Source organism: Budorcas taxicolor, chromosome 7 (assembly GCF_023091745.1).
Source record: "Budorcas taxicolor isolate Tak-1 chromosome 7, Takin1.1, whole genome shotgun sequence".
NCBI lineage: Eukaryota > Metazoa > Chordata > Mammalia > Artiodactyla > Bovidae > Budorcas > Budorcas taxicolor.
In genome coordinates this window covers 10,029,591-10,041,343 of record NC_068916.1, presented here as the reverse complement: position 1 = coordinate 10,041,343, position 11,753 = coordinate 10,029,591, and the positions used below count along the sequence as shown (strand labels likewise).

Sequence of the window (11,753 nt, the reverse complement as noted above, 5' to 3'; positions counted from 1 at the left end):
GATTGAGAGATGAAATTGGGTTCTGAAGACTGAAAAAGAGCCAACCATGGGAAGAAGGTGGAAAGGAGTACGCCACACAGAAGGAACAACAAATCCAAAAGTCTGAAGTGGGAGAAACCTTAGCACCATCCTCAGAGCTGAAGAAGATGTTTGGATGGCATCACTGACTCAATGGACATGAGTTTGAGCAAACTCAGAGAGACAGTGATAGACAGAGAAGCCTGGCGCACTGCAGTTCGTGGGGTCACAAAGAGTGGGACACAACTTGGCTACTGAACAAGGGAGCTGGAAGAAACCTCATCCATGTTCCTGGATAAGAAGGTAAAAGGGTAAAGAGCAACAGGGAGAGGTGGGCTCGATAAGGTAGAACCTTTCTCAAGGAGCCAGGATTCCAAGCTGCCTCTGCCTAGCTCCAAACCAAAGACTCCATCCCCTCCGTCACTGTAGCCTTTCCCCTCCCCCACTTTTGGAACTCCGCCTATGCCGTTGGCACGGTCGTCATAGTCAAGAGTGCTCTGTTTCACAAACTTCTCAGGCCAGGAAGGAGTTGCATGTCGTTGAGGAGGGTCCCTGCCCCTCCAGGCAAGGATCTCAGGCCAGGCCAGGACACCAAACAGGGAGCATGCCCGTGTTGATACCCCCGGTGGAGCACAGCCAGGACACGCGTGTTGGGCATCCAGCATGGCGCGAGGCGACCAGGGCCTTGGCAGAGGAGGCACACCAGCTGACCGACCGCTGCGGGCAAGAGGCGGTGACCATGTGGCAACCCAACGACAGTGTGCGGGACCCACACGTGGCGCACCACCTCTGCCGGGCCGCCTACATTCTGCCCTGGCGCTTCCGCGTGGAGATGCTCAAAGGGGGCAGCACCACCGAGAAGCCACCGCCGGGCGAGGGCGTTACGCTGTGGAAGAGCAAGATGAAGCCACCTGCCTGGCACGCCCGCCTGCCGCTGCCCATGCACCGTGACGCACGGGCCCTGCAGACCGCCGAGGTGGTGCAAGCTCACGCTCGCGGGGCGCGCCTCACCGCCGCCCGCCTTGGCCGCGCGCAGCACCAGATCAATGGGCAGCTGCGGCTGCTGCAGCGCCAGCGCGAGGCTACGGACCACAGACTCAGCGAAGTGCGCAAAGCACTGCTGATTAACCAGCAGAGCATCAAGCTGCGGGGCTACCGACCCAAATCTGAGACGGTGGGACCACCCCCGCCCCAGCCCAGCCGCAAAGACTCAGGCCTCCACTCCCAGATTAGCAGACTGGGCAAAATCCACCCTAGAGAGGAAACACTCCCCCATCACAGGCCCAACTCCACCCCCAAGATGAGGTGCCTTGGTTCCCAGCCCCAGAGACAGAGATCCTCCCAAACGCCCCCTTGCCCCAGAAGTGTTAATCCTGTCGTGTCCAGCTCTTTCTCCAGTCCATGGACTGTAGCCCGCCAGGCTCGTCTGTCCATGGGATTCTCCAGGCAAGAATTCTGGAATGGGTAGCCATGCCCTCCTCCAGAGGTCTTCCCCACCCCAGGATCAAACCGAGGTCTCCTGCATGGCAGGCAGATTGTTTACCATCTGAACCACCAGGGAAACTTTGCCCCCAGAGGGAGATACCTATCTCTCAGTCTCCCTGCTAGGGAGAGAAGGTGGGACCCTTGAGTCAGACAAGAAGCTAGATTTACCAAAGAGTAAAATATAGCACTCCCAGCCTAGACAAGAGGGGGAAACTCTCCCCCATGCATGAGACCCTCCCCAACCCCCCAACCCCACTGAAAACACACAAGAAGCCCCCAGCTGAGCAGTGGGTGATGTTCTAGTCCCAAGAGATAAAATTCTCCTCATAATATTTTTTTTAACCCCAACCAACTCCCCCCTCCCCCAGGCTTCCCAGGTGGCTCAGTGGTAAAGAATCCACCTGCCAATGCAGGAGAGACACGGGTTCCATCCCTCAGTCAGGAAGATCCCTGGGGGAGGAAATGGCAACCCACTTCAATATTCTTGCCTGAAAAATCCCATGGACAGAGGAGCCTGGTGGGCTGCCATTCATAGCATCTCAAGGAGTCTGACATAACTGAACATGCATGCACCAAAAACACCCCCCAGTCTCAGGGAATGAGAACCCCATCCCAGGCCTCACAGGGGTTAGGGTTAGAATTAGGAGAGGGACAGGTTCTTCCTAAAGACTGAGACCCTCAGACTCCTTAGACTGCACCTGAGAGCTAAACCCCTAGCCAATTGGAAAGAGTGAGACCCCCTAGTCCCAGCCCTGGTAAAAATCCTCCCGCTAAAGTGAAATCCTCGACAGCCATCCCCAAAGGGGACAATATTCCAGCCTCCCTGGGGAGAGATGAGACGCCCCCCCCCCAACCCATAGGGTGGGTTTCCAAGTCCCAGGCCCCAAATCCAGACAATAAGCCCTCAAAAGGGCAAACCCCATCATCACTATGAGACTCCTCCACTTGTAGCTTGGGAGAGAGAATAAGACCATCACCAAGGAAGGGGGAGCCCCTCAGGCCCAAAGAGCAATGACAACCTCCCCCCAACTTAAATCATCTCCATCCCAGCTCACTGGCCTCCCATCTGTAAAAGGAAGAAGCCCCCGGCCCTTTTCTCTAGAGGGTAAGACCTCCCCAAGTGAAAGAGTTAGTCACCCAGTCAGGTCCAACTCTTTAGGACTCTGTGGACTGTAGCTCACCAGGCTCCTCTGTCCATGGAATTCTCTAGGCAAGAATACTGGAGTGGGTTGCCATTCCCTTCTCCAGGAGATCTTCCCGACCCAGGGATCTAACTTGGGTCTCCTGCATCATAGGTGGATTCTTTACCATCTGAGCCACAGAGAAGCCCTGGTGAGAGCTTCCTAAAAGAGTAAATGCTTCTCAGAGAGTGAGATCCCCAAAGCATGAGAGTGCCCCCAACCCCATTCCCCAAACCCAGGGTTTATGAGGTTGGCAAACTGTACTATTCTAGAAAAAGAGCTTTCCCCGCCAGCCCTCTCCCACAAGTGTGAAAAATTCTCTCCTTGTTTTCCAGATCTCTGACAAAGCTGACAGTATGCTTACCTGGGAAAAAGAGGAGCTAAGGAGCATGAAAAGGAAGATGGAGATGGATATGGAAAAATCAGAGGCCCTGCTCAAGGTTTGGGACACCTGGGGCCAGGTTAAGGGGATTGCAGGGGACCGTTGGCTGCCTGCTGGGCAAACAGCTTTAACCTTGGGGATTGTAGCAACAGCAAATCCTTCAAGCCACACACCCGTCCCACCCTGACCTGACATTCACTGTATTTCCACTTTAGGAAATGGAAAGACTGAAGCTGTGAGAGATGAAATTGGGCCTCAAAATAACAATGAACACCCCTCACCTCTGTGCCCTGGTGGCTCAGATGGTAAAGAATCCACCTGTGATGCAGGAGAAACAGGTTCCATCCCTGGGTTGGGAAGATCCCCTGGAGAAGGGAATGGCAACCCACTCCAGTTTTCTTGTCCGGAGAATCCCACAGACAGAGAAGCCTGGTGGGCTATAGTCCATGCAGTTGCAAAGAGTCGGACATGACTGAGTGACTAAGCACGCCCCTCTGTGCCATGCCCTGTCCTATTGTTAAGTCCTTAAAACCCTCCTGTGAAATAGAAACGATGATTCTGATTAGAGATGGGGAATTTGAGACTCAGAAAGATGTGACCTCACCCAAGGTATGGAGCAAGCCAGTGATGAGGCTGTGGTTTCAGTTCAGGTGTATCTTTTCCCCTCCAGATTTAGAGAGGTACAATTTACTATTTTAAATTTTGTATGTATTTTATTTCTTTTAAAAGATTATTTATTTTTGCCTGTGCTGGGTCTTGTTGCTGCACAAGGGCTTTCTCAAGTTGCAGTGAGTGGGGCTACTCTCTAGTTGCGGTGCATGGGCTTCTCATTGCTGTGGCTTCTCTTGCTGCAGAGCACAGGCTCTAGGTTCACAGGCTTCAGCCATTGTGGCTCAAAGGTCCAGGAACTGCAGCACAAGGGCTCAGCCCCACTTCAGGTGGGATCTTCCCAGATTGGGAATGGAACCCATGTCCTCTACACTGGCAGATGAATTCTTAATCCTGGACCAGCAGGCAAGTCCCACTATATAGTACCATTATTAGTATAGTAATTGTATTAATATAAAAATACCGCTACTACTAATTGGCTTCCCTGATAGTTCAGTTGGTAAAGAATCTGCCTGCAGTTCAGGAGACTCCAGTTCAATTCCTGGGTCGGGAAGATCCTCTGGAGAAGGGAAAGGGTACCCACTCCAGTATCCTGACCTAGAGAATTCCATGGACTGAAGGGGTCACAAAGAGTCAGACATGACTAAGCGACTTTCACTATTCCTACTACTGATAATTACTATATTTTATATATATATATAAAATATCACCTTTTCTTTATCCATTCATCTGTCAACAGACATTTAGATTGCTTCTATGTCTCAGCTGATGAATGATGCTCAAATGTACATGAGAGTTACTTCCCTTCAAGGTCCTGATTTCCTTTATATATGGACCCAGAAGTGTGAGAACTTCATGTTTCAACTCAGGTGTCTTGAGCTCTTTACTCTGTACTATGTGCTCATCTTTATCAGCTCCATTCAGAGATGGTCTCTCACTGCATCCTTCACTCTTGCAACAAGGATTTCTTTATGACATCACTAATGGAGACATGAAAGTAGGTTTCAAAGAGCCTGTACGCACTTGTGACTTATCCATTTGACAAATATTAATCCAATACCCTGGTGTCCCAGGCACTGCGTTTGGCAGTTGTGAACAGGCCTTGCCCTCGAGGAATTCACATTAAAGGGTCATTCAAATAAGAGACCAGCCAGGGTTAGAAGGGTGGAGTTGGGAGAAAGTGGGTGGAGTTAGGAGCTGGTGTGCCACTGTCCGTGGTGCTGAACCTTAGTTGCATTTAACCTATTACACCTCCGATGCAATAGACACGTGCTGTGTGTACTTAGTCACTCCTCGCATCCGACTCAGTGACCCCATGGACTGTAGCCTGCCAGGCTCCAAAGGACATGAACTTGGGCAAACTTCAGGAGATGGTGAGGGACAGGGAGCCTTGGTGTGCTACAGTCTATGGGGTCGCTAAGAGTCAGACATGACTGGGGAACTGAAAAACAACAATATTGTACCTCCAGGCTGCTGCCATATTCCTTTAAATCTGGTGATCCTGAAAAATCCTTCAAGTAAGTCTGAAATAGACAAGGAAGAAGGTCCTGAAGGTGGCCCTGGTAGGGAAAGGCTTGCAAGAGGGAAAATGAAATAGGGAGGTGGGAAAAGACAGACAGATAGAAACCCAAGAAAGTGTTGTTGTGTTGTCGTTTAGTCACTAAATTGGGTCCGACTCTTTTTATGACAACCCCATGGACTGTAGCCTGCCAGGCTCCTCTGTCCATAGGACTTCCCAGGCAAGAATACTGGAGTGGGTTGTCATTTTCTTCTCCAGGGGATCTTCCTGACTAAGGGATTGAACCACATCTCTTGCACTGCAGGTGGGCTCTTCACCACTGAGCCGCCAGGGAAGCCCTTTCAACTTAAAATCATGAACTTAAAGCTCAAATTGACAGCAAGAGGGTTCCCAGAAATCTCACAGGTGTCTCTGGAAGACTTGCTGTCCCACTGTACAAGTTATTTCATATCTTCTCTTCCTTCATATCTGTCCAACTCTCTGCTCTTTCTTCATTTTCAAAGAATTACCCCAATGCATGGAAACCACAGAAGAGAATTTCTCTCATTTTTCCTCTACAACACTATAATTCCATCTACCTACTATACCCACCTCCTCCCCCTTCTCCTACATCATCAATATTTCTTTCTTCATCAGATCACTCTAAACAAACACTCCAGTACTTTGGCCACCTCATGCGAAGAGTTGACTCATTGGAAAAGACTTTGATGCTGGGAGGCATTGGGGGCAGGAGAAGAAGGGGATGACTGAGGATGAGATGGCTGGATGGCATCACTGACTCGATGGACGCAAGTCTGAGTGAACTCCGGGAGTTGGTGATGGACAGGGAGGCCTGGCGTGCTGCGATTCATGGGGTCGCAAAGAGTCGGACACGACTGAGCGACTGAACTGAACTGAACTGATCCTTTAATGGACACAGATCTACTTCAGTTCAGTTCAGTTCAGTCGCTCAGTCGTGTCTGACTCTTTGTGACCCCATGAATCACAGCACGCCAGGCCTCCCTGTCCATCACCAACTCCCGGAGTTCACTCAGACTCACGTCCATCGAGTCCGTGATGCCATCCAGCCATCTCATCCTCTGTCGTCCCCTTCTCCTCCTGCCCCCAATCCCTCCCAGCATCATAGTCTTTTCCAATGAGTCAACCCTTCGCATGAGGTGGCCAAAGTACTGGAGTTTCAGCTTCAGCATCATTCTCTCCAAAGAAATCCCAGGGCTAATCTCCTTCAGAATGGACTGGTTGGATCCCCCTGCAGTCCAAGGGACTCTCAAGAGTTTTCTCCAATACCACAGTTCAAAAGCATCAATTCTTCAGCGCTCAGCTTTCCTCACAGTCCAACTCTCACATCCATACATGACCACTGGAAAAACCATAGCCTTGACTAGACGGACCTTTGTTGGCAAAGTAATGTCTCTGCTTTTCAATATGCTATCTAGGTTGGTCATAACTTTTCTTCCAAGGAGTAAGATGATGAAAAGTTCTGGAAACGGACAGTGGTGATGGTTACACATTGTGAATATACTTACTGCTACTGAACTGTACACTTAAAATGGTTTAAGTGGCTAATTTTTATCTCTTTTTTGTTGTTGTCATTCAGTCGATAAGTCATGCCTCTTTGAGGCCCTATGAACTGTAGCACACCAGGCTCCTCTGTCCTCTACTGTCTCTCAGAAATTGCTCAAATTCATCTCCATTGATTCAGTGATGATGTACAGCCATCTCATCCTCTACCGCCCCCTTCTCCTCCTGTTCTCAACCTTTCCCACCATCAGGGTCTTTTCTAATTAATCGCCCTTTGCATCAGGTGGCCAAAGTATTGGAGCTTCAGCTTCAGCATCAGTCCTTCCTATGAATATTCAGGATTGATTTTTTTTTAGGATTGACTGGTTTGATCTCCTTGAAGTCCAATTTGAAAGCATCAATTCTTTGGCATTCAGCCTTCTTTGAGGTCCAACTCTCACATCCTTACATGACTACTGGAAAAACTATAGCTTTGACTATCACTTTGTTGGCAAAGTGATGTCTCTGCTTTTTAATATGCTGTCTAGATTTGTCATAGAAAATATGTACTTCCCTGGTGGTCCACTGGTTAAGACTATGCTTTTGCTGCAAGGGGCATGGGTTTGATCCCAGATCAGGCAACTAGATCCAGCATGCTTCCACTAACACCCAGCACAGCCAAATTAATCTTTTGATCCCACCCTTCCAGATAATCCCCATTTCTCTGATTCACTCACTAGTCAGAAACTGGGTCATTTTCCCCCATGGCATCCCTGCAACCTAGCACAATGCCTAGAATACAGTAGGGCTTAATGAACATTTGAATTAATGAATGAAAGACTTTATATCCACTTTTTACCCAAATGGATGAATCCCAAAGAAATAATATTCAGCAAAAGAAGCTGGACATAAAAAGTACACAGTGTATGATTCTGTGTATATGATGTTTCAAATTTCAAAAACTTGTTCTTAAAGAGTCAGGTAGTTAATTTTTTTAAGTTTTGTGTGCAATACAATCTCTGTCACAATTATAGATGGCCCTCTGGTGCAAAAATGATACACATTCAGCAGAAACTGTAATTCTAATCTTGAATTTTTATCTTTTCTTGAGCTATCAATATACAGTACAATACTCTCACTTGATCTGGGCAGCAGCAGTGAGTCACAGTCCCCAGTCAGCCACTGGGTTAATAACTGATGCCCTTCTAGCTATTCTGTACCCATACAGCCATTCTGTTTTTCACTTTCAATACAGTATTTGATAAATTACATGAACTATTAAACACTTTATTAGGAAATAGGCCTTGTGTTAGATGATTTTACCCACTCCAGTGTTCTTGCCTGGAGAATCCCAAGGACGGGGGAGCCTGGTAGGCTGCCGTCTATGGGGTCGCACAGAGTCGGACACAACTGAAGCAGCTTAGCAGCAGTAGATGATTTTGTCCAACTATAGACTAATGTAAGTGTTCTGAGCATATTTAAGGTAAGTTAGACTAAGCTATGATATCCAATAAGATTAAGTGTATTAAATGCATTTCAACATAATATTTTCAACTTACAATGTGTTTACTGGGATGTAACCATATTGTAACTTGAGGAAGATCATACTTAATTTTGGCCAGTGGAGTACATAAATAGCCAGAAACATTATGTACATGAATGAGCATGGCCATGTTCCAATACAGTTTTATTTAAAAAAAAAAAAAAAAAGATGGAGACTTCCCTGGTGGTCCAGTGGTTAAGCAGGAGATGCAGGTTCAATCCCTGGCTAGAGAACTTTTGTTTGTTGCTGTTCAATCACTAAGTCACATTCAACTCTTTTTCAACTCCGTGGACTAAACCCATCAGGCTCCTCTGTCCATAGGTTTTCCAGGCAAGAGTGGGTTGTCATTTCCTTCTCCAGGGGATCTTTCCAACCCAGGGATCAAACAAGCATTTCCTGCATTGGCAAGTGGATTCTTTATCACTGAGCCACCCGGGAAGTCGCACTTTCAGTCACTTCCCCCTAGCTCCCAGCTTACAATTGACCTTCTCTGCTTCTCCTTCCTCGCTCCCAGACTCTGGCCTCCTGTCGTGACGCTCTGGTCTTCTGCTGTAAGGAGAGGCTCCAAGCTGTGGAGCTAATGAACCAGCCACTGGACAAGGTTCTGGAGCAGGCGGGCCGCCACTCTTGGGTGAACATCTCCCGAGTCCCCACTCCGCGCACTCAGGGCCTGAAAACCCCGCCTCCAGACCCTGTGGGCACCTATACCCCAGGTAAAACCACGCAGAAATGAGTCCAGTACAGTGGGTGCCCTTGATGCCCAACTGCTCCCCCACTTCACGGCCAGAGGAGCTTGGCTGGCTACACTCCATGGGGTCGCAAACAGTCGGCCATGACCGAGCGCCTAACACACGCATACACACAACTTCCCCGCCCCCCTCCCCCCGACTCCTGCAGAGTGCGCCACGGCGCTGTACGAAGCCAAGCGACTGTTAATGGAGTCCAAGGACACTTTGCTAGATATGGCAAAGAACGAGGAGGACATCCGAGTGCAACAGCAGCAGATAAGCGACCGCGTGTGCGCCTCGCTAGCGCAGAAAATGCGCGAGACCTTGGAGCTGAAGGTGCGCCCGCTCGCGCCTCTCCTAGTTGGCGGCTGGAGTCTAGAATGCTATAGTATGCGGGGTGGGTGGGGGAGGGCGGGGCGCGGCGGAGGGACGTAGGCAGAGAGGGGACAGGAAGCCGGTGTGATTCCGCGCTGTGCTCCCACCACCTAGGATAGACTGAACATGACCTTAGGACTCATGAGGGGAACGATCCACCGGTGCACAAAATTCAACCAGGAAATGTACATCACCCGCGGCCTCATCAAGGTAGGTTTGGGGGAAAGGGTCTGCGGGGAATGCGGCCAGGGACGTCCGGGAAGTCAAACCTCATGGCTCTGCACACCTCACTCTGCCAGGGTCCTCTGTCCAAAAGTTACCTGGAGACTCGAGAGAAACTGGACAGACCTCTGGTTCGCATGTATCAGAGACATGTGGGCACCCAACTTCCGGAGGCCACACGCCTTGCCCAGGTAAGCGCCTCTCAATCCCTCCCACCAGGCCCTGCCCTGGTAAGACTCCTTTCTCAAGCACACAGCCCAGGTGAGACACCTGACCCAGGTCTGTGAGTCCTTCAGTTCCCCCCGCCCCCAGCAGGATGCCTTCAATACCCACATGTGCAGCGTGCTCAGCAGAGTCCAACTCTGCTACCCCATGGGTGCAGCCCACCAGGCTCCTCTGTTCATGGAATTTTCCAGACAAGAATACTGGAGTGGGTTGCCATTTCCTCCTCCAGGGGATCTCCCCAACCCAGGGATGGAACCCGGGTATCCTGCATCTCTTGCATTGGCCGGCGGATTCTTTACCACTGAGACACCCTGAGAAGCTCAATACTCACACCCATCTCAAATAAGTTCCCCCAATCTCTGCCCTACTTCTATTCAAGGTCTGCCCCTCCCCTCACCTTCATGAGCATCCCCTTCTTCATACATGCCCTGTCACAGGTTCTTTTCCAAGTACATTCAGGCCCAAGTGTGTAACCCCCAACCCCACTGTAGACTCTCCCCTCCTAAGTGTGCTCCTACCCAGGCAAGGTCCTTCCACACACTCACCTGACTCAGATGTGCGCCCCTCCAACCTGAGGCCCATCCCCTCTTCAGCTGTCGTCTTTTACACGCATACCTGGCCCAGGTGTGCCCGCCCATCCTAGATAGCATCACGCTCTGGCTCGCCTGTCTCCCAACACCGCCCCTCCTCGTGTCCAGGGCACTGACAAGCTGCAGCGCCACATCTCGCACGTGGAAAAGAACCTGGATGAGCTGCTCGCCATGCGCAAGAACCTCACCTGGAGCTTCAACTGCAAGAAGATCGGGCACGACGTGGACTACAGCGTGGTGCGCCTGCGCCTCCGCCAGCAGCACCCGCACGTGTGCTACGAGCAAGCGCAGCGCCTGGTTAATGACTGGGACCCACGCACGCCGCCGCGCGTGGAGTCCACCTCCGCTGCCGCCAAGTGACAGGCGCACCCCTGCCCCAGCAGGCCTCAGCCCAGTGGCCCTCCCTCTCTCCTGACCCCCTTCGCCCTCAGAGCGCCCTCTAGCAGAATTATAATTAAAAACGAGAATGCATAATGACCACTTCTTAGGCTTGTGGTGGTGATGGTTGTTCAGTCGCTAAGTCGAGTCCAAGTCTCGCGACCCTATGGACTGTAGCCAGCCATGTTCCTCTGTCCATCGGATCTCCCAGGCAAGAGTACTGGAGTGGGTTGGGGGTCTTCCCGGCCCATGGATGGAACATGGGTCTCCTGCTTTGCACACAGTCTTTACCATCTGAGCCAGCTGATCACTTAATCTACAACACGTTATAGGCTATGCATCCTGGAAGTTATTAATGACAGGATGGATTTGGCCACTGTATTTTGGGAATTCAAATCCCGGCTCCCCAATTTCAGATTATGTGGCCTTAGCTAAGTCACTACTTGTCTCTGGCCTCAGTGTCTCCAGCCTGTAAAATGTAGAATTGTAGCATTAACTTCGGAGGCTTGTTGTAAGGGGATGGGAGAATGGTGACTGTATATAAAACATCCTGAACTGCAGATGAATTATTATTCCCATTCTACACTTGATGAAAGTGAAGCACAATGAGGTTAAGCAAATGCCAGAGGTCACACAGCTAGTCATTAGAAGAACTGGAATTTTAATACCTGACTCTACAGCTTGCTCTCGAAGCAGAGCTGGGATTCTCCCTTTATTGACAAAACACACATACAGGGATATAACTTCCTCCCCTGGAGCTCTCTCTAGTGGAGCTGTTTATTTTCCCAGACCCCAAGCAACTCCATAAAGTGAAAGTCACTCAGTCGTGTCCAGCTCTTTGTGACCCCATGGACTGTATAGTCCATGGAATATTCCAGGCCGGAATACTGGAGTAGGCAGCCGTTCCCTTCTCCAGGGGAATCTTCCCAACTCAGGGATCGAACCCAGGTCTCCCGCATTGCAGGTGTATTCTTTACCAGCTGAGCCACAAGGAAAGC

General features: G+C 50.1%; 1 protein-coding gene across 1 annotated transcript; it reads left to right on the top strand.

Moving 5' to 3' along the window:
• Positions 1-622: 622 nt before the first annotated feature.
• On the top strand, positions 623-10,737 carry CCDC105 (coiled-coil domain containing 105). The gene is made up of 7 exons (XM_052643793.1): positions 623-1,192; positions 3,020-3,124; positions 8,752-8,950; positions 9,135-9,301; positions 9,455-9,550; positions 9,640-9,753; positions 10,486-10,737. The coding sequence occupies exons 1-7, from the start codon at positions 623-625 to the stop codon at positions 10,735-10,737; spliced, it is 1,503 nt and encodes a 500-aa protein (XP_052499753.1).
• The last annotated feature ends 1,016 nt before the right edge of the window (positions 10,738-11,753 follow it).

Excerpts from the sequence above, each read along its gene's own strand:
- CCDC105 (XM_052643793.1), top strand. The coding sequence starts at position 623 with ATGCCCGTGTTGATACCCCCGGTGGAGCACAGCCAGGACACGCGTGTT. Across the intron at positions 1,193-3,019 it reads ACCGACCCAAATCTGAGACG|ATCTCTGACAAAGCTGACAG; the intron begins GTGGGACCACCC and ends CTTGTTTTCCAG. Across the intron at positions 3,125-8,751 it reads AATCAGAGGCCCTGCTCAAG|ACTCTGGCCTCCTGTCGTGA; the intron begins GTTTGGGACACC and ends CCTCGCTCCCAG.